The sequence below is a fragment of the Dreissena polymorpha genome, chromosome 9 (genome assembly GCF_020536995.1).
Source record: "Dreissena polymorpha isolate Duluth1 chromosome 9, UMN_Dpol_1.0, whole genome shotgun sequence".
Taxonomy (NCBI): domain Eukaryota; kingdom Metazoa; phylum Mollusca; class Bivalvia; order Myida; family Dreissenidae; genus Dreissena; species Dreissena polymorpha.
In genome coordinates, this window is record NC_068363.1 from 96,759,041 (window position 1) to 96,786,980 (window position 27,940).

Genomic DNA, 27,940 nt, shown 5'->3' on the forward strand with positions numbered 1-27,940 from the left:
TCCAACATTACTGTCAACCTTCATGTAGCTGTCTTTAAGTTTGTAAATTCATTCATGCGTTTCAATTAAGAAAAAACTTTTATCTCAAATTTGTGAAGGGAATGAACATTTATGTTCGAAGTTTCCATTACTTAGATATATTGCGTGTTAATGACTTGTTTCAATACTGTCAAAGTATGACTTATTTAAAACGTAATCCACTCACCCATCCCATTTTATTTCAAAACACGAATGAAAATCTTAAAACTGTTTTTGTGATCAAAATATATGATAGTTCTATCGAATATGGTCAATGAGTAACGTCCAAATCACATCATGCCAATTTTCATTGCCGCAGCTTGAGCACAATTTTAATTTCGCAGCCGATGTCATGACCATCTAATAAGTAGCCGCGGCCGTTGTCTTGAGCCGTTTTTCCAACCTCACTCGAATTTAAACGTTGATAAAAATGTTGTATGTTCATGTGGGATGCTGCAATTTGGAATAACCGAAGAGAAATGATTAACAAGGGCTGTTTGTAAAACATGCATGCCCCCCTATATGGGCTATAAGTTGTAGTAGCAGCCATTGTGTGAATACGTTTTTTGTCACTGTGAACAATGGTGGTGGTGGTGGTGGTGGTGGTGGTGGTGTTGTTGGTGGTGGTGGTGGTCAAAAATGCAGTTAGCCTTACATTTGGTAAAATTTAAATATATTACAAGGGTTGCAAATGCTGTAACAAAAAGAACATGCATAAACGGTAGTTGTTTCCCTTGTTTGAACCATGCTAAATCCTTAAAATGCCTATTTCCAGTAACTGTGACCTTCACCTGTGACCTTGACCTTTGACCTAGTGACCTCAAAATCAATAGGGGTCATCTGCGAGTCATGATCAATGTACCTATGAAGTTTCATGATCCTAGGCCCAAGCGTTCTTGAGTTATCGTCTGACAACCACCTGGTGGACGGACCGACAGACAGACCGACATGAGCAAAGCAATATACCCCCTCTTCTTCGAAGGGGGGCATAAATATTTCAATAAAATGATGTTCATATTTATCTTTGGTCAAAATCATGTGTAATTAGAGTTTGACAGAGAGAGTGGTGAATTTTGTTTGATTTTTGACCACATTTTAACCGATTTCTTTAAAAGTAAGCAGCTAGGAAGGTAAGGATTACGTTCATAAAGTCATTCTTACTTAGGCCTAAAAAAAAAAATCGTTTGTTTCCACTGACATGGCCAAAAAAATTAGGGTAGGTAGGTAGGCAAATAATTTTATTTTTAAAAATAATTTTTTTTTTTGAAATTGTCGTACATGGTGCATTTTCTTCTCATGTTTTGTGTATTACTGTATGTACAATAAATTTGATGATGTCTGTAATGCTATATGACTATATTTAAATGCTTTTATGAAATAAAAACTTGCTGTTCATTAATATTGAATGTGTTGCTTTCCTTAATTCCGAGTTTAATGTTGACTTCTGGCAACGGCTTAAATATACCATTTTATGACCAATAAAAGGCATAAATATAACAAGTCACAGAGAGCTTGACCCTCAGTGTCTATAGGGATTCAGTGTTGTTATACTTTCTGGTCCTTTGGGTTCATGCAGTGTATTCTATATTATTTATTATTTATAATATATTAAATACCTCAAAAGCAGTGCTACGGGAACGCCAGTGGTGTTGCATTTAACATTATCACCATGGAAAGACCCAATCAAACCGGATGTGCTTTTATATTTCTTGGATACAGTTAATGTTCCCAAAGGACCACATTTTCAGATTATATTATGTACTGGTGGCGTGGGGTCTATCTACCCATGAATTTCAGGAACAGAACAGAAAATTTATTACGACTTGTATTATATACATACAATTACACACACAAAAATCAATAAACAAGCACAAAATCAAATCACACCAAGCACAGAAAAGCAGACATTTAATGCTTCTTGTATCAAACTATACTTATAAATTTAAACAAGAAATGTGTTTGTTAGAAACACCATGTCCCCTACTGCGCCGCTTTGAAGCTAAATCTTTGACCTTGAAGGATGACCTTGACCTTTCACCACTCAAAATGTGCAGGTCCATGAGATACACATGCATGCCAAGTATGAAGTTGCTATCTTCAATCTTGCAAAAGTAATTGCAAATGTTAAAGTTGGGGCAAACAAACAAACAAACAAATGAACCAACATACAGGGCAAAAACAATATGTCCCCCACTATAGCACTATGACTGTGCTTGCCCTGAAAATGATAACATTTTTACTTATTAAATATAACTAGAATTTTGACATGGACAATTATGCTTGGACAGAGACAAATACACTATATATACAGTAGACAAAATGAAAAATGGCTGAACTGTTTGCAGTCAGAAGTCCTACCATAATGATCATCTTTACATTCAGCTGTGAAAGTTGAAGCAAAATTTGTCAAGCAGAGGAGTTGAACACACACAATTTTGTAATAATAAATTCAAAAGTGAAAAAAAAGACAAAGGACCATAATCCTGCCAGAAATAATTCTAGGCAATATTCATTTCTTGGAGATCCAATGTAACAGTTTAGTAGAGATGCACCCAGTCGTTAAAGAGGATTTTAAAACATGAAATCTTTAAACTTTTTATTCCATTGTGGAAAAAAAATTGCTATCTTGAATTGCCAATTACAAAACCATCCAGCAAGCTATTAAAACAGTCAGTTGCAGACCATTTGAATGACTTAAAATTGTCAAAACGTTGGCAAAGACACAAACTGGTATTACTTTTTCCTTCAACAGTACAGTCAAGTTACCATTACCGGATCAGTAGCGTAATTAAGTTGTGCTGGTGAAAAACAATGAACGGTTTGAGACTTCTTTAACACCAGTTTGATTAAAAATTACCGTTGCTAACTGATTCAGCACATTGTCTTATTTTTACACGCAGACAAAATCTTAAACATGAATCAAAACTGAAATGGACTTTTGCATGCCGAAAGACTACTAAATGGCCTTTAAAATAATGGGTAAACTTCTTACTTTCCAACAGAGTTATAGCAAGTGGCCACAAAAAATGTTCAACCTCGATTTGGAAACGAGACAGAAGTCAACAAAGTCGTATATACATGTCAGCAAAACATACCGAAATGTTTGACAAAGAGACGCTCCAATTACGACTCAATCAATGCGTTTAAATAATAGGCCTTGAAGATGCTATGTGCAAAATATCATCTAACAATATCAACTATTTATCGCAAAACGCAGTCTTGAACATCAAAGTGATCCGCTATGCGTAATGATCCGGTAATGGCGCTGGGCGCCGCCATCTTGTTTATGTTGAAAGTTTAATGTACGGCGCCGATAACGTTGAACGCTTATTGAGCGCGCCGAAAAATACGCGGTCCGATTTTTTTCGAATTTTGGGCTCAAAAAAGATTAGGACCGGCGGCAAAAAATTAGGTAGGGTCGGGCCACCGGAAACAAACAACTTTTTTTGTTACGCCTTAGGCTCTCAAAGAACACGCGCAAATCTGCTCAATTCAATACGTAAAATATAAAGAATAGGGAAATACTTACACTCCGCTTTTACCCGACATGTATACGCTTCCGCAGCCAATGGATTAACCGCAGACGATGCGTTAGTCGATTGCACGGTGTGGTTCAGTCTACTCGCGAAGTTGAAGCATTTTAGATGAGTATCGTTTGAAAATGGAAAGATAAAAACATGATTTGATTTATATCTGAGTGGATCTGTCTATAATCAGATTCATAGGCGTATTTTGCTTTATTATGTTTGTGACACTGTACAGTTTACTAAAATAGCATTTAACTGAGGATGTCAAATGCAAGATATTGAAAGGTAAACAAATTATTAAAACTTCGTTTAATACATCATTAACACAACAACAACACAAAATCATGTTTGTTTATATTTGTTAATGTGTTCCCCATATGATATTTTATTAAAATATTACTGTATTAAACTTACATGTAATACTCTTAAAGAGGTTAAGATTAAATGGTGTATTTAAGAACCTATAGATTTTTGCAAGTTTAATAAGCATGTGAAAGGGTATTAACTAAACATTGTCTTCATTGTAAGAAGAAATAAATGCAGCACTTTATAATATAAAAATGCTGTCAAATGTGCACTTAAAAACAATTTTAATTCTGTTAAATAATCATATTTATAATGCTTCATTTTTCCCAATTTCCTGGTTTATCTAGCTATTTTTCCCAATGTTATGTTTTTTTTCGCTAATTTTCCCAATCCAAATGGCACAGGCTGTAACAAATAAGAGCAAAAAAATCACTAAATTATGATTGTATGTTTAAGTCAGCCTTTGTATGTTGTATGGAATTCACAGTCAATGGTAGGGAACTATGAATGAAATGAATTTATATTGCACTCAATAAAAATACATCAATCAAGTTATCAATAGAATTGTTTGCAGTCACATTCAATTTTCATTTAGATTTCCATAACTTAAAATTCATCAAATACACATTTCTAAGATGAATTGGTTTAAACCAAGCCAAGCTATCAAACTGCCACAATAGGTTTCCGATAGTAAACTTGGTCTTTTTTTATTTTTTTAATTTTCATTTCCAAATGCTTGGGAACTGTGTAAAGGGTTGTGTTGAAAAGCAAGACCACTTTTATAATAAAATGCTTGAATGTTTTATATACTACATTATCCTGTATGAATTTGATTTAAAATTGTACAAATAAAGTTTTTCCAAAAATGAGGTTATATATTCCACTGTTTGTAAAGAGATGACAATAAAACTTTCTCAAATATTGTTTATTAGGTTTAAATGCTTACTGTCAACATAAAATTTAACACTTTATTGAAAACTATTTACTTTTGAAAAGATAAGGCTTCCAACTGTACATTAGAGTGCAAACACTTGATATCTCGTTTAAATTCATTATCATTATTATTCATAGTTTCTGTAGGATTTCAAGGAACTATGCAATATGATCTGTGTTTACTTAATTATCACATACAAGTGGATTCCTTTTAACAACTATGTTATATCATTAGTTCTACTTTATGATAATGCTTAAAATTCAACAAAAGAAAATGCAAAACACCAATAGCATTTTAATTAACAGTTTTAAAATACATGGACAAAAATATACAGTGAGACTTGTCACTGAAACCAGAGAAAAATCAAATCCCTGTCTTAATGGCATATAAATCCCAACATTTTCCATCTTATTTTATATACAAACAAGAGATGTGTTTGTCAAAAGCACAATGCCCCCTACTGCGCCGCTTTGAAGCCATTTATTTGACCTTTGACCTTGAAGGATGACCTTGACCTTTCACCACTCAAAATGTGCAGCTCCATGATATACACATGCATGCCAAATATCAAGTTGCTATCTTCAATATTGCAAAAGTTATGACAAATGTTTAAGTTTTGGGACAGACACACAGACACACACATACAATGACAGACAGGCCAAAAACAATATACCCCCAATCTTTCGATCCGGGGGCATAAAAAAAGAGAAACCAAACATTGTCAAATTAGAAAACAGAACATTTGTTAATAAATGTGACCTTATTGAATCTTAAAAGCCATTAATAAGCCTATCATGTACAACTTTGTTATACTCAGAGACCTGAACATGACGTTATCAGCAGGATATAATAACCCGAATATAAAATGATGATTACTGCAATATTTGTCAACTGTTTATGTTTCATATTACTTTCAGCAAATTTAACAGTGCCTAGCTAGAATAAGCTTTTTTTTCTTGTCTATCTTATCCGAGCTGGTTTTACATGTACTTTGATTTTCTTACCCACCTCAGCCTAGCTGGTATAACCTCAATTTTCTTGCCTGCCTTATCCAAGCATATATAACCTTGATTTTCTTGCCTGCCTTATCCTAGCTGATATAACCTTGATTTTCTTGCATGCCTTATCCTAGCTGATATTACCTTGTCTTTCCTGCCTGCCTTATCCTAGCTGATAATTTATTTCCTTGATTTTCTTATCTGTCTTATCCTAGCTGATATTTCCTTGATTTTCTTATCTGTCTTATCCTAGCTGATATTTCCTTGATTTTCTTATCTGTCTTATCCTAGCTGATATTTCCTTGATTTTCTTGCATGCCTTATCCTAGCTGATATTACCTTGTCTTTCCTGCCTGTCTTATCCTAGCTGATATTACCTTGATTTTCTTATCTGTCTTATCCTAGCTGATATTTCCTTGATTTTCTTATCTGTCTTATCCTAGCTGATATTTCCTTGATTTTCTTATCTGTCTTATCCTAGCTGATATTGTCTTGATTTTCTACCTACCTCAGCCTAGCTAATATTACCTTGATTTTTTTGGGTACCTTATCCTAGCTGGTATTACCTTGATTTTCTAACCTGCCTCAGCCTAGCTAATAACATTGATTTTTATGCGTACCTTATCCTAGCTGGTATTACCTTGATTTTCTTACCTGTCTCAGCCTAGCTGATATAACCTTGATTTTCCTGCCTGCCTTATCCTAGCTGATATTACCTTGACTTTCTTGCCTGTCTTATACTAGGTGATATTACCTTGATTTTCTTGCCTGTCTAATCCTAGGTGACCTTGGTTTTCTTGCCTGTCTAATCCTAGCTGGTATTACCTTGACTCTTGTCTGCCTTATCCTATCTGGTATAACATTGACTCTTGTCTGCCTTATCCTAGCTGATATTACCTTGACTCTTGTCTGCCTTATCCTAACTGGTATTACCTTGACTCTTGCCTGCCTTATCCTAGCTGGTATTACCTTGACTCTTGTCTGCCTTATTCTAACTGGTATTACCTTGACTCTTGTCCGCCTTATCCTAACTGGTATTACCTTGACTCTTGCCTGCCTTATTCTAACTGTTATTACCTTGACTCTTGTCTGCCTTATTCTAACTGATATTACCTTGACTCTTGTCCGCCTTATCCTAGCTGGTATTACCTTGACTCTTGTCTGCCTTATCCTAGCTGGTATTACCTTGACTCTTGTCTGCCTCATCCTAACTGGTATTACCTTGACTCTTGTCTGCCTTATCCTAACTGGTATTACCTTGACTCTTGCCTGCCTTATTCTAGCTGATATTACCTTGACTCTTGTCTGCCTTATCCTAACTGGTATTACCTTGACTCTTGCCTGCCTTATTCTAACTGATATTACCTTGACTCTTGTCTGCCTTATCCTAGCTGGTATTACCTTGACTCTTGTCTGCCTTATCCTAACTGGTATTACCTTGACTCTTGTCTGCCTTATTCTAGCTGATATTACATTGCCTCTTGTCTGCCTTATCCTAGCTGATATTTCCTTGACTCTTGTCTGCCTTATCCTAACTGGTATTACCTTGACTCTTGCCTGCCTTATTCTAGCTGATATTACCTTGACTTTCCTGTCTGCCATATCCTAGCTGGTATTACCTTGATTTTCTTTCCTGCCTCAGCCTTGGTAAGGGTTAGGTTGAGGGTGGTAATTGTGTCAAGGCCATCTTCCTTGCACACTTTGCGGATCAGGTCTTCAGTGATGTACCGCACTCCTCCACCTGCCGGACCATTCTGCCCAGGAACTAAAATACAGGACAGAAGCTACAGCTCAGTGCAGTCAATACTACAGAGAACATTCCTACATACACCCAGATGAAATGGATTCAACTAAAGCTATGTCACAGACCTAGACATCATCTTGATACAACATCTGACCAAGTTTGGTGAAGATCGGATGAAAACAACTTTGATTAGAGAGCGGACACTTAAGACAGACCGACCGACCGACCGACAAACAGACAGACCGACAGACAAGCTCACTCCTATAAACCCCCCTAAACTTCGTTTGTATGGACATAATTATAACATCCGAAGTGCATGGTAAATTGAATATAATGTATTATATTATGTATTGTATGTATTGAAATAACTATATTTAACTAGAAATGTTGTTTACTTATGATAGGTTGTATGTATATCTAATTTAAAGAGCAGATAAACAATTGGGCCAGAATTTACAACCCATAGAAAAATTAGACTTAGATTATCATTCAAGTAAAATACTTTTTACTTTCAAACAGTGCATGCTACAAATGTTGATTATGTCATTAATAAAGTTGTCTTAATGAAGAATGATGTATTAAGAGGATGTTAAATGTGAGCTTGACTCACCATAAGTGTACTTAAAGAAAGTTTCGGATTTAGAAACATTCTTTTTTAGACTAATAATTGGTAGGTTTATGCAAATTCAATCTATGAGAGCCTTGCGCAGCACATTCAATCTATGAGAGCCTTTGCGCAGCACATTCAATCTATGAGAGCCCATGCGCAGCACATTCAATCTATGAGAGCCTTTGCGCAGCACATTCAATCTATGAGAGACCATGCACAGCACATTCAATCTATGAGAGTCTATGCACAGCACATTCAATCTATGAGAGCCTATGCGCAGCACACATTCAATCTATGAGAGCCTATGCGCAGCACATTCAATCTACAAGTTCCTATGAGCAGCACATTCAATCTATGAGTTCTTATGAGCAGCACATTTAATATAAGAGTGCCTATGATCAGCACATTCAATCAATGAATGCCTATGAGCAGCACATTCAATCTATGAGAACCTATGAACAGACAATCAATCTATGAGTTCCTATTAGCAGCACATTCAATCTATGAGTTCCTATGGGCAGCACATGAAATCTATGAGTGCATATAAACAGCACATTCAAACTATGAGTTCCTATGAGCAGCACATTCAATCTATGAGTTCCAATGAGCAGCACATTCAATCTATGAGTTCATATGAGCAGCACATTCAATCTATGAGAGCCTATGAGCAACACATTCAATCTATGAGTTCATATGGGCAGCACATTCAATCTATGAGTACCTATGAACAGAACATTCATTTTATAAGTTCCTATGAGCAGCACATTCAATCTTTAAGTGCCTATGAAAAGCATTTTCAATCTATGAGTTCCAATGAGCAGCAAATTCAATCTATGAGTTCCAATGAGCAGCACATTCAATCTATGAGTGCCTATGAGCAGCACATTCAAACTATGAGATTGTATGAGCAGCACATTCAATCTTAGAGTTTCTATGAGCAGCAAATTCAATCTATGAGTGCCCATGAGCAGCACATTCAATACAGGGACCGAATTTAACCTATTATGGCACTTGAATTTTTTTGCATGTTGATTTTTGAGTCACTTGGAAAATGAAAAACTTACTTGCATTTGGGGATTTATATATTTTTTATTTAAAACAATACATTTCTTTTACCATATTGCTTAAAATTGTACATGATATGCTGGCTACTTAAAAAGCATAATCATTGGAACAAAACAGTTATCTCAATAATTATAGGCATGGACACGCATTCAATATTCAGCAATTGTGACTTGAAACTCAAAATTGTTTAAAACAAGCTTGAACTTCAGTTTCCATTTAAAAGGCTAAATGCAACCTTTTAAAATTTTCAGCAAAAATTGTTGCTATTATTTTCCTCTGAAAAAGAAGTTTTTTCGTTAAAACTCACAATGCTCCTTAAATTCATAAAACAAATGCATTTATTCCGTGAAATTTTTCTTTGATTGATGACTGTTTTTGATCGTGCAGACTGAAAGATTTTTAGAAAGGCCCTATAAGGCCGGGACACTTATTAGCCGCAAGCACCTAGCGAACCATAGCTCGTACCAGAGTAGCTTCCCTTGAATCTTACAACAACAAAAACAACAACAATGGCGGCAGAATGTGTTTATGCAATTCCTAAACACTTTAATTTTTTAATTTTAGCAAGATTTTGATCTTTAAGATGGGAGTTGTGATTATAAAAAGTAATTTTATCTCTCAATACTAAAAGGATTTATGGAAAAACAGGTTTGAGAAATCTGAAATTTCTACTCGCAGAAAATTGCAAGCTTTATATTTTTCAACATGCTATCCATAAATCTCGCTTGCATTTTGTGAGTATGCCAGCTAAGTTTCGGTACCTGATTCAATCTATGAGTTCCTATGAGCAGCACATCCAATCTATGAATGCCTATGAGCAGCACATTCAATCTATGATTGCCTATGAGCAGCATATTCAATCCATGAATGCATATGAGCAGCACATTTAATATATGAGTTCATATGAGCAGCACATTCAATCTATGAATGCATATGGGCAGCACATTCAATCTATGATTGCCTATGAGCAGCACATTCAAGCTATGATTGCCTATGCGCAGCACATTCAATCTATGAGTTCCTATGAGCAGAACATTCAATCTATGAGTTCCTATGAGCAGCACATTATATCTATGATTGCATATGAGCAGCACATTTAATATATGAGTTCATATGAGCAGCACATTCAATCTATGAGTTCCTATGAGCAGAACATTCAATCTATGAGTTCCTATGAGCAGCACATTCAATCTATGATTGCCTATGCGCAGCACATTCAATCTATGAGTTCCTATGAGCAGAACATTCAATCTATGAGTTCCTATGAGCAGTACATTCAATCTATGAGTGCCTATGAACAGCACATTTAATATATGAGTTCATATAAGCAGCACATTCAATCTATGAGTGCCTATGAGCAGCACATTTAATATATGAGTTCCATTGAGCAGCACATTCAATCTATGAGAGCCTATGGGCAGCACATTCAATCTGTGAGTGCCTATGAGCAGCACATTCAATCTATGAGTACCTATGGGCAGCACATTCAATCTATGAATGCATATGACCAGCACATTCAATCAATGGGTTCCTTTGAGCAGCACATTCAATCTATGAGTACATATGAGCAGCACATTCAATCTATAAGTGCCTATGAGCAGCAAATTCAATCTATGAGTTCCTATGAGCAGCACTTTCAATCTATGAGTGCATATGAGCAGCAAATTCAATATATGAGTTCCTATGAGCAGCACATTCACTCTATGAGTGCATATGAGCAGCACATTCAATCTATAAGTGCCTATGAGCAGCAAATTCAATCTATGAGTTCCTATGAGCAGCACATTCAATCTACATGTATGAGTGCATATGAGCAGCTTACCAGGTGAAGGCAGTAGACTGCGTCTCTGTGGTGTGCCAGGGGAGATTGCCCTGCGTTGTGGGCTGACAGGTCCGGGACTGGCCCCACCTGGCCCCAAGCTGAGCTGTACACGGCGTGGGATATCCTCGGCAGAGCGTGTTGGGCCGCCTTTACTGAGGGTGGACTTGGCATTTCCAGGGGAACCCTTGCTGGTCTTGGGTACTGGCAGGTTGGACTGCCCTGCCCTTGGTGTCCGCTTCATGACCGTGGGGGATGGGGAATATCACAGATTGGGCTTTGATAATGGCATCTGAAATTTTGGGAGCATCTGAATAACAGTTTAGAATATGCTAAGTAAGGGTATCACGTTTAAACGATGGTGTTTCGTGTTTTGCTCAAAAACATTTACAAAAACAGTAAACATTCAAACGACTGTCAGTGTCAACAGAATCCATTTTAATTTATTACATTACGATGTTGCAAAACTCATTAAAAGCTGCTGAAAAAGACTCGTATTTGTATCACGTGCGCCAGATGGCCATTATTGACAGTACCGTGGACATAACAATACACCTGTACGACCTAGACATCTTGAATATTTAACCCGCATCGGCACGAAGTGCTCGGGAAACGTTTCCCGCTATTTCTTGCATGATCATGCCCCTAATCGTCTTGAACATTCAACGCGCGTCAGCATGAAGTGCATGAGAAAATTTCCCGCCGTTTATTCATAGATATTCATTTTTAATTTAATGAACAGATACTCGTTTTGATGTACATCTTGTTAAGTAAAACAATAAAAAAATTAACACCGGTGTACTTTTATTGAAGAAATGTGAGTTAAATATTAATTCATCTTTGTTACAAAATATAACGGCATGTAAGTAGAAAACGCGTAACCAAATGGTTAGACAACGACGAGAACAGTTGGTTTTAATATGACGTCATTGTGCGAATGAGTTATGAACTAAATATAACTTCCAGAAATAATCACTACTTTCAGTTTGGAAATGTGATGGCACTGATGCTTTTAAAACGGACATATGGATACCGTTTAAACGGTATCGTTTCGTTTATTTCATTTCTTTTAATGCTAAGTATATCATTCTGTGAAACATGTGAACAACTGACTGAACAATTTTACATCTCTATGGGCTTTATTTACATTATTTAACATCTAAAATACAAGACAGATTTAAATCATAAATGACTGGAGTTTGTTTATTGGTCAAATTTTGGGTTTAAATTTCTGCCAAAAATTACCCAATGTCAAAAAGTATATATTTTTCACAAATTAATACCTTCAATTCAAACAAAAACTAGTTTTTTAATAATTGCAACATTTAGTTTGCTTTTTCACCCTGAGCTCTATAAGTTGAACCTAGGTAAATATGATACAGAAAACATGTTTATTCTGAATTGTTAAGTATTTGTTTGAAAAAAAACAACAACAAAAATACCAATTTCTAAATGTATACTATTTTTGCAATCCAAAGTGCCACAGACCCATTCCCAAAGCAACAATCTGGATGCAACACTTAAGTCAGGAAACAATCTATTTAAATGAGCCTTAATAAGCTACAAACTTGATAAGTACTTCGTTAGCTAAAACATAACCTACCCAGGAAAGTCTTACATACCAATGTGATGTAGTAACAAATACAACTCTAAATACATGCAATCGTGAATTACATAAAATTCCACCTAGATAAACATTCTAATCAATAATCCATTTAAACCTATGATAAAACCATTTGACTTCTTTCATAATATTTCAACCAGTGTTACTATAAACCAACTGAATGCTAAATAAACGTATAACTCCAATATTTCACCGACAAAATCTATGACTCAATAGAAAGGCTCAATAGACTTATCAGTCTTATAGAAGCTGCACAATGTAAACTGATAAGCATTGCATGATGTTCGTATACTGTTAGTTTTCAAAATAAAATAAAAAAATACATACAATAAATTCTGAGTAAAATGCAATGATGCAAAAACTTTGTTGTTTTTGTGTATGTTTTTTTCAAAATCACAAATTGTTTACAATAAGCAACTGAACATTCCTTTCCAGTTGGTTAATTCTTACATTTGATTTCATGTACATGAAACTTGAATTTGCTATTGAAAAATTATTTAGCAATTGTTAAATATATTATAGATCTTTAAGTTTTATATACAAATCACAAACAACATTCTTTATATACAAAAATATTATTAGGTTAATTAAGATTTTTGTCAAGTTAATAATAATGCAGTACACATACTTTAAGTTATAAAAGTCATAGAAAGGTTCTATTTGATATGACATCATTATTTTCAAAAAACAATACGGCACAGTGCAACAATCACTTGTTCAGTACCCCTGTATATAGTTGTTGAGTAAACCAATTAATCCGTTGACCAAGTATGTCAAGTGCTATCTAAAAATTTAAAACATCCATAACTTATCCTGATAGATTTGTCTTAATAGATTGATCTCTAGCTGGCTGACTGCCAGTACTACACCCTGGCCAATTTTATTACAAACTGATTGAAGTTACAATCAGCTTGTCCCATAAAATTGCTAATGGCAGCAATTTCAATCATAATGACCGATATTTTTAACTAATACTTATCAGACAGCACATTGAAAGTGTCAAATGCAATTCTCATTATTAACACTCTTTCGTTATAAATGCCTTTTCGCATGTTAACTTTTTAATTAAAAAACAGTTTTATTTTGTAGATGAAAAAAACAACAACAAAACATTAAAGATATATATAAACAAGAAATGTGTTTGTCAGAAACACAATGTCCCCTACTGCACTGCTTTGATTAAAAAAAAAAATTAATTATCATTTGGCAGGTTCAGATGATTTCTCCCTTTAAAGCTTTTTACTTCCCTTGGATTTGTTTTTTTTACCTTTGACCTTGAAGGATGACCTTGACCTTGACTTTTCACCACTCAAAATGTGCAGCTCCATGAGATACACATGCATGCTAAATATAAAGTTGCTATCTTCAATATTGCAAAAGTAATTGCAAAATGTTAAAGTTTGACGCAAACAAACAAACACACGAACAAACAAACAAACCAACAGACAGGGCAAAAACAATATGTCCCCCACTATAGTGGTGGGTGACATAAAAAATATGCAAACATGGCAGCAGAGCTCCACATAACTTTTTAAGCCAATTCTTATTTAAATCCTTGATTTACAATTGAATTCTTAAAAACAAACATCAAATGATTTTTTACTATTGCAAAGTTCATGCTCACATTTTAATGGTTAATGATACACTTAGCCAACATGTTGGGTTTTTTAAGGGTCCATTAACGTACTTTTAAATGATATCACATTGCTAAAACTAGTGCTCTATGCATCATTTTGATTGTTGCAAACAAATTGTGGAGTCATATCAGCATTTGGGCTAACAGAACAAAAAAATATGGTGTGACACTTGTGGTGGTAAAGAGATACTTCAGTATTATATAATTTTCTTTTGAATCTACTTTTTCATTAAATGGTAAATTTTCTAGCAAAAATATATGAAGATTAAGCAATAAATGTTGCCTTTAGAGTGTCCATACGCTATTTTTTTAACTTTACCTATATGCAGTGACCTAGTCCACGCTATTTCCTAGGCATTTTGTGAAAAAATGTAATTTTGGAATTGGGTATTTTTTTGGCACTTAAAGTCCACTAATATTGGAAAAATAAATTTAATATAACTCAATATAATAATTCATTATTAGAAGAGCAAACTCATAAAAATTAAATTTATAAACTTTGTTAGATGTAATTAAAATAAAATTGAGAAATAATAAGACACTTCCTTCTAAGAAAAAACAAATATTGATATTGGGAATGTTTTTTTAAATGTCACTTTGGGAATAGGTCCATTTAACGGTCAAGATGGTAAACAAATACAAAGTTATTCAAATAGTGGGAAAGCATGAGTCAATGCTTCATTAATTGAAAAGAAACATAAGTTTTGAAATTAAGTTGTTTTTACTGTTATAGAAAGAATCATACTTTGAATAATCAGAAATTGTTTTGGGGATTTATATCACAGCAATCTTTATAAACTTAACCAAATTTGTTTTAGAATATCATTGTTGTTTCATGATTATACAATGTATTATGTATAATCATATTTGAAACACAATGATCAAGTGCATCTGAAAAAGAATGTCCTATCATTTACAAATGCAATCTTTAAATGAAGTTAAGAAGACATTTATATATATATACACATATGTTCAGGTAAGATGGTCATGCAAAAATACATGTTATACATGTAAGTACATTTACTTAAAATGTATAAGTCAGTGTTAGTCTCTAAGTGAACTCTTTCAAAGAATGGTCCATATATAAGGTACGGACTGTCTTTATAAAAATCCAGTATGGCCTAGTTGCTGACAGCTGTCCAATTAATAAATTGTGAAAAGGAACGTTGAAGAAATTACATCTATAGACTGACTATCAATAATAACTTATTCCCCGTACGAAAAATTCTGGCGTAAACCAGCTGGTTTTGAGGCGTAAAATAGAATTACGTGTCTTTTACGCCCGTAAAGCTGGCGAACACGTAAAACATTTGCAAATCCTGGCGTAAAATTGTCCAGACTAAAGAAAACCAGACGGATTTTTAAAAACCAGGCGTAAAATTGAACCTAGAAAATTTGGATATCAAGGGATTGTAATTAGACCATTTTTGGATTGACTCTTTATGAAACATTCTAAAGTGGAAAGTTAATATTTCTTAATAATTGGGCAAATAACATAAATTATACTCATTTTTGTCGGTTCTGATCTTTTTAAGGCTAATTTGCAGGAGCTTATTTCAAATAATCTACCAAGTAGAAAAAATAATTTCATATTTATTAAAACAATATACAATATTTAATAATATAGTAATTGCAAAATGGATACGACATACATAAGTAAATGTCAAAAAAGTAGGTTCGTTGCAGATAAAAAGGCAAAAGCAACGCATGTCAGTATAGACGTTTTGTTGCTAGTATCAGATGGAAACGTTGGGCGTTTTATGCCTGATTGGTGATGACCTTACATGAAACAGCTATTCAGACAGTGATTTTGATGAATCGATATAAATCAATAATTGTTTGGCATGGCTGTTAAAAAAACTACGCAATTTAGGAGATAAAAATAATATTATTAAATTATTTTATCTATTGCTGTCTTTCACGCTTTCCTTTTACTTAATACCTTTGTCTGACAGCTCTTTTGTTAGATGAACAATTATGGCATAAATTTATTTTTATATAGTAGGAAATTAACATTTACCATAATTTTAAGTCTGAGAGATTACCATGCATTACAAATCTATTTTTGTCTTTTACGCCTTGTTTTCCAATCAAAACCAGCTGGTTTTTGCTCAATTTACGCCTTAAAACCAGGCGGCTGATTTCGTACAGGTTGAAATTATGCTCAGACTACCAGAAAAGTTGGGAATAGCCTAAATAGGGTAAACAACACCAATTTATAAAAGTGGTGAATAATTCTGTAGGAATAACCCTCAATAATTTGATATAAAAAAGTGCTATTAAACAGAAATTAAGTTAATGGAGTGAAATAAATAAATCAATAATCTAACTTTCAATATGGCTATCAAAAAGGCAAAGTACAGTTGATTGATGCTGATTGCGTTTTTATTCTTAACAGTCAATAATAAATAAAAAATTGAATTTAGGACAAAATTGTACTATATCTTACTTGATTATGTCAATGTTTTGACTCACTTTAATCAAGCACTGTTATGGCAAAAAAATGTTTCACAAAATATCATTTGGAATATGGTCACAGCAATACAGTACACATCTGATAAAGCTGCAGTTAAAATTAAATCTTAAACCTCTAAGACTGACTATAGAAAACTGAACATACACTGTAGTATTAATACAAGGTGACCCATGTTCAAGCATTTTGTTTGTAGAATTCATAAACAACGCTTCAGAACATATAGACTTTAATATTGATAGTATTAAAACACTTAACAACATACATTTTGGACCCCGTTGGAAATAAGTTTTGTACGATCTTTCGTCAAAACTTTACAGGTTATCCAGTGCACTTTTATATCTATATTTCAATATAATTTAATTTTGACCAATAAGTGTGATAAAGTGTAATAGAATATAAACCATATATATATATATATTACCAGGTATTTTCTCAATATCAACAATATGTCGACAATCAATGTTAAACAAACTCGAACACAACAGATTAATGTCTTATTATATGACTTATACTAGTAAAACAGTTCTGATAAAAAATTTTTTTAGACACATTAATTACAATTTCAATTACAATTTCTACCTAGAAGGAAACTTATAGACATAGTAACACTCGATTGGTCATTGTCAGCTTGTGTACTACTTTAAAGTACCCGGGGTAGTAAAATTTACCTAGGTTATGAAAAATATACTTAAACGTACCAGGGAATACTATTGCTAAATTGCTTGTTGTCTGCTCATTCTTTCAAACAAATTATGCTCATATTTATGTCAATATTCTGTTCAATTGCCTCTATATTTATCAAAATACTAATATGAAATACTTATCTAAAACAAAAACACACTTTCAGTAAAATTAAGAATTCCTGGATTGACAAAAACTTATCGTTTTACGGTATTCTGTAGCTCATTTTATTACATCAGATTTTGGGCCGGTATAAAACTTGGGTACAGTCTTTTATTGGCCTGAGGTATGTTTAAGTATATTTTCCATACCCGGGGTACATTGTTATATACTTAACAGCACCTGGGGTACTATAGGTAGTACCCGAGCCGACAATGACCAATCAAGCCCATGATAGTAACAATAATAACTGATGATCATTAAGTAATTTACCTTTTTAATTGCATAATTAGTTGTTATATAAAGGTTAAAGTTAACTTGGCCTGGGTAATTTGAATGTGACAAACGATTTAATAAGATTTATTTATAATGTTTATTACCAAGATAATTATACACAAATATAGAATTTGATTGTCAGAAAAGTTGTTTATGTTTATATTTTATAAAATATGTACCTAAGCAATATGACAGACTCTGGGTTATGGTCAGTGGTTTCAACTTTAGCAGTCATTGACAGTGTTGTTTTTGTTTTTTTGTCAAATTTAGAGGCAAATTTTGCTCCATGCCCAATTTTAAAAGTATACATTTTTCCCAAATGACTTTCTTAATTTGCAATTGAAGGAATCTCAATTTTTACTGGAACTTCATAAGGTTTTGGAAACCAGGAGTCAAATGACAATGTTGTCAGGGTTCAAATGAATTTTTCAGATGTCAAAATGTTATAGTAAGAATTATTTCATTTCTGCATATGCTTTAAATGCTCCTTGCCCGGCTTCTTTCAGTAAACAGTGCTAATACGTACATGACTATGATCAAAGACCTATAGAATACACAGATTGGACACTGTCGTCTTCGCTATAGCGATATGTGATAATATCTTACGGCGGACGCGAGTCACGTGACATTGATTTTGGAGATGCCGGTGTACCTGTAGATTCTTCTCTGTTCCAGCTACTGTCGGCCATTTTGTTTTAAAGCAATCTATTATGGGCAAAGTCGGTCGCCGCAAACAGACATATTGAATATATTTTTTGTGTAAATAAAAATAAGTTTTTTATTTTCTTTGTTGATAATGCTTCAGGTTTTGGTAGTTATTATTCTTATGTATTATTAATTTATCGGAATTTGAAAGAGAACAATGGATTTGTTCATTTTCGATAATATTTGAAAAATTGAAAGGCCCAAACGATTTTTTTCAAAAACTTCTTCATTTCTCATCACATATTGATTTAGTAAGATGGTTATGCTAGGTGAGATGTTAATCTAGGTATGATTTATAAAAAGTAGACGAAAATAAGGCATTTTAAAGGATTTTGCCTTTGTACAATTTAATACTGTTATTTCATTCAATCATGTTCACACCTGTCGCCAAAGTGGTTTGTTTCTTTTTTTTAAACTTTTCTATTTCTCATCTTAAATCGTTGAATATGATTTTTATGCTAGGAGAGATGTTAATCTAAGTATAAATTACAAAAACGTAGAAGAAAATGTTCGATTTAAAGGAATTGGCCTTATACAATTTTGGTACAATTTTAAGCTCTTTTCCTCTGTTGTACACGATTGCTGTCAAACGTGTTTTTGTTCTTTTTGATAAACTTTTTCATTTTTCATCCCAAATAGATGAAGTCAGATTTTTATGCTTGGTGATATGTTTATCTAGGTTTTAATTCAACAAACTGGAAGAAAATGTTCATTTTAAAGGATTTTGGCCATGTACAAAGTTGGTACAATTTTTAGCTCTTATACCCTATTGTACACACCTGTCGTCAAACGTGCTTTGGTTCATTGTGAAAACATTTGTCATTTTTCATACAAACATAACATCTTCTTCACTCGCTAATTGATCCGCCAATTAACACGCGCATGAAATGTTTGGGGTTTGTTTTTTTTTCGCGAAATCCTAGTCCATGACACTTAGAGCTTTTATTAATTACCAATAGAAAAAAAACTTGGTTATAAACACAACTTTAATAACCTATAACTCATGAATAAGATCTAAATAAAAAATATAGAATTAAAAAATTGAAAAAATCCACAGATTCAATATTGAATAAGACTAACTGAAACTGTTTTTGGATCAAACGATAATAGCATTTATAATACTGTTATCAGGGATTTCAATAGACGCAGAATCCTGCGTTTTGACGCGAGCAAATTAAAAATGACTCGTTTTTGACGCAACTGCAAGACTCTGCTGTGCGTCATTTTGACGCATCGAAAAATTAGACCCCTGCATCAGTCAGTTAACATATCGAGTTCCATGGTAATTAATCCCGCTGTGCTTCTCATTGAAATTAATGTATCAGAATTTGAAACTCGGTCTATAATCGAAAGAATACTCCGGGTGTTGTTTATCTTATCTCATCTCTTCCAATACACATGTCACCGTCAAAATAGTGCCTTCGCAATAACTGGGTAATTAGCAGCCGTGATTACGTGATAATTGATTGACCATCCGATAATTGCAGAGTTTTTGCAGACTTTGCAGACGGCAAGGTTAAAGAAAGTCGGCAAAAATAAAGAAAAAACAAAATTTATCAAAGGTCTATTAATTACATAGATCTACTATTCAGTCCAGCGAGTTTTGTCAGTTTGTTAATCTACCGATAATTACGAGTAACACCCATATATCTTATATAAACTGGAATACCAGTTAATTTTTTTATACTAACAAGTCATAATACTACACATAAACATTGAGAAAACACATTACTTCGATTATATATAAATTGTCAGAGTAGAATTAAATTTCTACGTCATGACTTTCGACATTGTAAATCGCTGACATATTGTAAATTAAATTATAACCCGCATTTAATTCAAAGCTGGCAATCCAAATTACAAGTAATGGTGATTCAATAATGGAGAAAGCATTAACTGGATTTAACAAACATTTGATAAGGTTTGTTAAACCAGAAAACAAGAATGAAAATTTGGATTTTTAAATTTAAACCACTACAGGTAAGGCATTCTTAAGTGTACATATTTCGGACCTGTATAGTATTCGGATAAACAGTAATAGATATACTAGATGTTCCATGCATTTAGATTGTGTTTTGTTACAAAAGCTATCATAGGGATGATGATAAAATAATGACGATAAATATGTGATGAAAAGGTGCTGCCATATATCTTAAATTACTTAAATGTGTTAAAAGACTTAAATGTGTTATGATGAAGTAGATTTTAATGAGCATTTATTGTTTTTACAAATAAACATAGTATAGTGATAGAAATAATAAAAGATGTGAAATGAAAAACTTAATGTGGATATTGTTCGCACAAATTATTAATGTTTTGTCATTATCTTTGTGTACCATTAAAAAATGTTGTGTTATGTATCATGGTATTGTTATTTAATAAAGCAGTATAACTTTTTAAGATATTGTGTTACTCTTAGAGCATATGTTTATAAAAAATACATGAATAATACAGACAAAAACACAATAAACGCGCTTCGAAATTGACCCCAGCATTTTTCAATTTGACTCCTCAAAATTTCAGTGCAGGGGTCATTGACTCCTGGTTTTTAAAATCTATTGAAATCCCTGCTGTAATGTTGTTTTTATCAGAGACCTTGATCTATGTGTCCACATATATCTATCCGTTTTGAAATAATATTATTTTATAAGGTTTTATATGTTTGAATTAAAAATGTATACAAGAAAATTTTATCAGCAAAAGCCTTTCAAATTAATTATTCAACGGCATGTTCGCCGCGATTTGGAAATCCTTATAGCCCTATTACTTCAACGATAGCGGCATTATAAATTCTTATATAAGGTTAATAGAATCGAGATATTGTAAAAGCATAATTACTCATGTTTCTATGAAACTTTATTTTATAAAAATCAGATCATTATTGACCAAGTTACAGCCGCCTTTCTATAGCGCCGTACCATTTTCGCATAACTTTGCTTGATAATCGTAGCCGTTGCTACTGGACACTTCGCTATCTTATCGCAATCGTGATACATCGGCTATCTTTGGACTCCTCAGATTGATTTATGGAATAAATCGTCTGCTGATCCAAAGTGTTCTTATCAGTTTCTCGACCACGTGACCCCGCCGCAAGATAGCCCGATAAGGCGCGAAGTTTCCAATCTGTGTATTCTATAGGTCTTTGCTATGATTGAGTATAACACTTAAGATTTATGTAAATATAGATATTTGTTGGACTTTTTTTGTTTTTCAAATATGTCCCATTATTCTTTTTAAACATATGTTGACTCGCTTACCGTTAGTTGTTATTTGCACAATAGCAGACGTTGTGTTGATGTTTTAATAGATGTAATATCCCTGAAGATATAGACTATAGCTGCTGTTGCCAAGAACGCTTTCGTTCTTTTTTGCCCGACAAACTGTAACTATAACGATTTGAGAATTTTTTATTGCTATCAAAATTTTGCAAATTAACATTTTTTTTATTGATAGAGTGTATGGTACATGTACTTACTGTTATCTCCGAAGTATTCAATTAATTCCGTGTTAAATTAAACCTAATTGAATCGTATCCGCCATCTTGTTTCCGCATGAGTAGACAGGGAAGGTGAGGTTATTTTGCACTGTTTATTAAGAAAATAGCATATATTAAATGAAGTAGCTAATTCCATTAGAATCGAAACATAGAAACTTAGTTATTAAAAAATTTACATTTTTTATTATTTGTTTTTTTATCGCCAAAACTGATACATTTCTTACTTAAGTTATTTATCGGTGCTAGTGACCAAATTTGTTCGTGCAAATGTTCGACAAACAAGTATGGACAAGGACGTTACGTTGCACAAAATGTTCATATCGTGAATATTTATTATTTTATTCATAGATAATTGACGCATTGAATAATAACTTCTTCAATGTTCGTTTTTAAACAAATCGTCGGTATAAAATAGCAATAGTAATGACATTATGTAAGCGACAAAATAATAAATCTGGCTGTGACCCTTCTACTTAGCGAACTTTGGAGTTATCGCCCTTTATTTCTTACGGAATACCGTTAGGCGATCTTGGTTACACATTAAATCCAGAGGGCGACAATGCGATAGTACGATGACGACAGTGCGACACTACGTTACGATGGCGATAGTACGTTGTCGACAATGCGATAATACGATTACGACAGTACGAAAACGCGATAGTACGATGGCGACAATGCGAGAATACGATGACGACAGTGCGACAATACCATGGCGACAATGAGATAATACGATGGCGATATTGCGATAATACGATGATGACAGTGCGACAATACGATGGCGATAGTACGATGGCGACAATTCGATAGTGCGATAGTACAATAGCGACAATGCGATAATACGATGACAACAGTGCGACAAAACGATGGCGACAGTGCGAAAGTACGATGGCAACAATGCGATAATACGATTACGAAAGTTCGATGACGCGATAATACGATGGCGACAATCGCCATCGTACTATCGCAATGTCGTCATCGTACTGTCGCATTGTCGTCAACGTACTTTCGCATTGTCTTCATCGTGCTATCGCGTTGTCGCATTGTCGCCATCGTACTATCGCATTGTCGCCATCGTATTATCGCATTGTCGCCCTCTGGATTTTAATGTGTATGCCCTAACCACACTGGCCTAACGGAATTCCGTAATATTTTCTTTATTCAAAATATTAATGAGAGAGAACCAAGAAAATATTAAACTATAAGATATAATTGCTTAAATAATAATACAAAAATAAGTATAATTTTAGCATTATTAGCTTATTGTTACAATTGGAAATGTATTAATTTCGCTAATCGGGCCGATAGATCTATTTAAAGAACTTACGTGCCTTAAAGATTTCATTTTGATAGAATCAACTTCCATAAAACCGCGGCCATTTATTTTAAAGAACGTTTGAAAAGTAACAGATTATAGTTTAAGCAGAAAAAAAAAACATAAGCTTTTCCTGTTATACGTCTTATGACTGTATATTTTCAGAAATGTCACCAATAAAGCTAGTAACATTCGATGTTACAAACACAATCATTAAAATACTCGGTGGAGTTGGACATAATTACGCAAAAGTCGCAAGTTTGTATGGGAAAAACATTGATGCATTGACCATCGACAAGTCGTTCAGGGTTGTCTATAAAAGAAATGCTGAGATGTACCCCAACTTTGGCGTCAACCATGGACTTACAGCCTCAAAATGGTGGGATAAAGTCGTTACTGAAACATTAACTGAATCTGGATCTGATCATGAAAATCTGGACAAAATTGCCAAACATTTGTTTCTGCATTTTTCTACTAACCAAGGATGGGAGGTAGTTGAGGACGCTGTTGAGACTTTGTCCAAACTCAAGGCCGCCGGGATGCAATTAGGAGTTATCTCAAATTTTGATGAACGGTTAGAGAAGATACTTATGCAGTTGGCACTACGGCACTTCTTTGATTTTGTGATTTGTTCTGCTACTGCCCGGTTTGCTAAACCAGATGCGGGAATATTTCATTTAGCATTAGAGAAAGCTGGCGTAAAGGCGTGTGACGCTGTGCACATCGGGGACCATGTTGTTAATGACTACAACGGATCAATGAATGTTGGGATTAACGGAATTTTATATGCTTCGTCAATAAAGAACATTCCTGAAAATATTGACAAGTCCCATATTGTATCCAGCTTGTTAGATGTCATCCCTATCGTAACAGGGGTCCGATAGCGGTTAACTCTCAAATCGACGTGTGTCACAATAGCGTCAACACACACAGACATAAATGCCTTCATAACAAAACAAAAGGCAAAAGTTACTACCGGTACACTACTTTGCTCAATTGTAAAAGGGCTGGTACCTATTCAATGCCATGGTTACATGCATGTACCGAAGGCTGTAAACATTGTTTAAGGTTAATGTTATGTAGCGTATTTCTAAGTGTTTAGATAAACTTGTATTTTAGTCTCCTCTGTACAGTGTTCACTTCAAAATAAAGTTGTATACGTTTTCTTCAATAAACACACCTATTACAAACCATGCTTGTTTGTTATTCTAAGCGTGTCAACATACGTTCTTCACGAATGCTAGTTTGGGTTACGCATGTCAGTTATGTTCTATACTTACGTGCTAAATACAATTCTATGTACCGGTAATTCAAAAGCACGAGTTATAAATGCAGGTATATATATTGCCATATTTCAGTTAACTAATGAATGTTTTAAATGTGATTGTTTGAATGTTTGAATATATAGTTATCCCCACGTTTTTCGGAGAAAAAGTGGGGATATTGTGGTGATGTGCGTCTGTCCGTCCTGGCCACCTGCTCCTCCTACACTATTAGCACTAGAACCTTGAAACTTACATACATGGTAGCTATGAGCATATGTGCGACGGTGACAGTGACGGAATTTTGATCTGACCCCTGGGTCAAAAGTTATGGGGGTTGGGGCGGGGCCGGGTCAGAGATTTTCATTTATTTTTATGCCACCGGTATGGTGCATTGGTCATAACTTTTGCAATATTGATGATAGCAACTTGATATTTGGCATGCATTTGTATCTCATGGAGCTGCACGTTTTGAGTGGTTAAAGGTTAAGGTCAAGGTCATCCTTCAAGGTCAAAGGTCAAAAAAACAAATCCAAGGGAAGTAATAAGCTTTAAAGAGAGGTAAGTAAATAACCTGCCAAATGATATAAAAAAATTAATCAATCAAAGTGGCGCATAGAGTTACACAGTAGTGACGCAGAGATGTATTTAGTATTTAATTGTTCGTGTTTACTCATCTGTGGAATGGTTGAGCTCATCCATCTAATGTTTATACAAGGGATTATAAAATATTGGCGCAAAAGGTCACCTGTATATGAGAGAAGAGGTAGAATGCAGTCAAGCATAAAAAGCATGAGAAACTCATGGAATAGAGCCTCAAGAATCTATAAAAGGGCTGAAACTTTCAATTTGTACAATTACAATTTTAGACTCATTACTTAAAATCTGTCAAAATGTTCAAGTGGGAAAAATGTGAGAAACAATTTAAAGCAAGATGGACTTTGAACAGGCACATTAAAGACAGACATAAAATTCAACATATTCATTGTTGTGTACAAGATTGCGATAGAAAATTTCTGAGACGCTACTATTTAGTCAACCATTTAACCTCAAAACATAACTTTTCCAAAACAGAAGCAAGAAGATTGCTCTATAAGAGAGCATGTTCAGCCCTCTCATACGTAATTCTAATTAGGATGACATGTACATAATTGATTACAATGAAGTTGATTCATTATTAGATTTGTAAGGAGAGCAGGATAAGGAGGAGAAATTAGGGTATAGATTTTCAATCATTTTTTAGGTTATTTTACATGAACTTCTTCATTTCTAATTTGAATTACTTCAAATTTATACTGAACATCTCTTATGACGATACGGTCAATCTCAACTATGCGTGGCCCCATTACCAACCCTGGGGCGCCCCTGTGTCAAACATGCGGCGTGGGGATACGCGTCGGCCTCTGCCGCGCCATTTCTAGTTCAGTTTTGGTATTGTTATTGTATACCATCAAACTTCTGCTCATTCGGCGGAAAAAAAACACCCATATAACAGCGTCCTTTATTTAAGGCAACTGGTCGACTGGTTAGACAATAGCACTAAACACAGCACGAAATCAAGCAAACATGAAACACACGCAGATGCGCGAGCAACACGCACACAAACTGGAGTCACGGTTTGGCAAATATTTGTTGGCAAAGGGTTTGAAGAAGGTCATAGTTATCGTGTCGATGCGCTTTTTGACGTTCGGGCGAGTATAATTGCCGTTCTTCGTGATGGTGTGTTTGCGATCTCCATCAAACCCGCTATCACGCCAGAATGATATGTCAGAAATCGGCCATCATACCGAAACGTCTAATGCAGGTATTCGTTGTTTTGTGTGTCCGCGTGTTGGCGACTCACCCGAAACCAGAACGACCAAGATTTAGAGCCGCCAACATACTTAGTTTGTTCCCGATAAAATGACAACTTGATTTAAAAATATCTTGTTCGTGTGGCAATTTTCGCGCGTTAGCGCCTCTGATTTGTCGTTATGACTTGTTGGTAGGGAACGCCCGACAGACAAAATATGCGACAAGGTGACAAGTATGACATGTGTCGTTATATCGCTGATTTGAAAGGCACAAGGAAATAGTCATAACGATGAAGTTTCGGGGAATTTATATCACAAGTTTTTATAAAGAAACATAGCCAATCTTTTTTTAAATGTAAATCTTTTACAACCAAGCTTCGGTCATATTTGCGAACGCTGCGACAGCCATCGACCATTCGTCACTATTAGAGTGAAACTAACGAATTCGTAACAGGTGTTTACATAAGCTTTATTGTCGTAAAACGCCCGGATTTTCTTACGAACTTCGTATTTTTACTCTTTGTTCCAACGACCTATGTGAAACGGGCCTAATGAACGCGCGTAAACAGTTGCCTACTATCACTGAATGAGGCCGCGGATGTGAATGCATCGATTCAGACACATGTTTCTCTTTATATGCGTACAATGTTGTTTCTTTTCACTAGCCAAACCGACTCTAAACAAATGCATAACATAATCTTTTGATTACAACGTAGTTGCTGTAAATAATTATGGTGTTTGGATACCTACTATATGCTAGCTCGACCCTAAAACATACAAATGACTGATTCTACATATTAAAATAAATCGAGAGTGTATTGATAAGCCGTAGTCTGTCAGCGCAACATAGCTGATATCAATTACTAATTTGTTGCTGACATGCATATGTGATTACGTCAACTAAAACAATCTCGCGTTCTTGTAGCGCGTCTTTCTGCAGATGGTAGATCTGTGGCCAGCCTGTCTCCTTAACAACAGGTTATTTTGTATAAATATTAAAATAAGCGATGCGCGACAGTGTTGGTGGTTGTTCGGTTAGCGCAGTGGTAGATACATGCTGCTCAGCTATGCGACCAGGGTTCCATTCCCGCTCATGGCGCATGAGGGTTTAGTTTGTGGTCAACATTCTGTACAGAAGGGGTTTTCTTCGGGTACTTCGGCTGTCACCACAACACAATACCACTCTCAAATTTAATATATTGCAGTTAAAACTTAATACTAGTAGCTGAAAATGAAGCTAGTATTCGAATTTCTCCCAAATTTCGTGAGTATTAGAGGTGTTGGATGCTGTGGAAATCTGCCATGAAGGAAATAATATTTCTCAAAATGTTGAGACCGCAGCCGTCGCGCCGGTGGCTACGGTTCCGACGCCTATATGCGAATATTCTTATTATACAGTTTTAATAGCTTATCGGCGCTTATCTAGTTTCCTCTTTATTTCACATTTCACATTTCGCAATTTTAAAAGGAAAATTACGTGAGGACGCCTATGAGTCAAC

At 34.5% G+C, this 27,940-nt stretch overlaps 2 protein-coding genes across 9 annotated transcripts in view; one reads left to right on the forward strand and one right to left on the reverse strand.

Annotated features, from left to right (window-relative positions):
• The window catches only part of LOC127843867 (centriolin-like), a 176,184-nt gene extending 153,974 nt beyond the window's left edge, over window positions 1-22,210 (reverse strand). For all 4 annotated transcript variants that reach the window (XM_052373747.1, XM_052373744.1, XM_052373745.1 and 1 more), the window contains exons 1-3: window positions 22,054-22,210; window positions 11,025-11,313; window positions 7,403-7,548 (exon numbers count right to left, since the gene is read on the reverse strand). In XM_052373747.1, the coding sequence (XP_052229707.1) occupies window positions 7,403-7,548; window positions 11,025-11,265 (387 nt within the window). In that variant the 5' untranslated portion in view covers window positions 11,266-11,313; window positions 22,054-22,210. The remainder of the gene's footprint in view (window positions 1-7,402; window positions 7,549-11,024; window positions 11,314-22,053) is intronic.
• On the forward strand, window positions 22,114-24,577 carry LOC127843868 (haloacid dehalogenase-like hydrolase domain-containing protein 3). Of its 5 annotated transcripts, none has more exons than XM_052373750.1 (2): window positions 22,114-22,146; window positions 23,552-24,577. In XM_052373750.1, exon 2 carries the CDS (start codon window positions 23,554-23,556, stop codon window positions 24,268-24,270), a length of 717 nt encoding a protein of 238 aa, XP_052229710.1. In that variant the 5' UTR covers window positions 22,114-22,146; window positions 23,552-23,553; the 3' UTR covers window positions 24,271-24,577. The 5 variants fall into 5 exon arrangements, with proteins under 5 accessions (XP_052229710.1, XP_052229709.1, XP_052229713.1 ...); XM_052373749.1 differs by lacking the exon at window positions 22,114-22,146 and adding an exon at window positions 22,332-22,387; XM_052373753.1 differs by lacking the exon at window positions 22,114-22,146 and adding an exon at window positions 22,333-22,356.
• The last annotated feature ends 3,363 nt before the right edge of the window (window positions 24,578-27,940 follow it).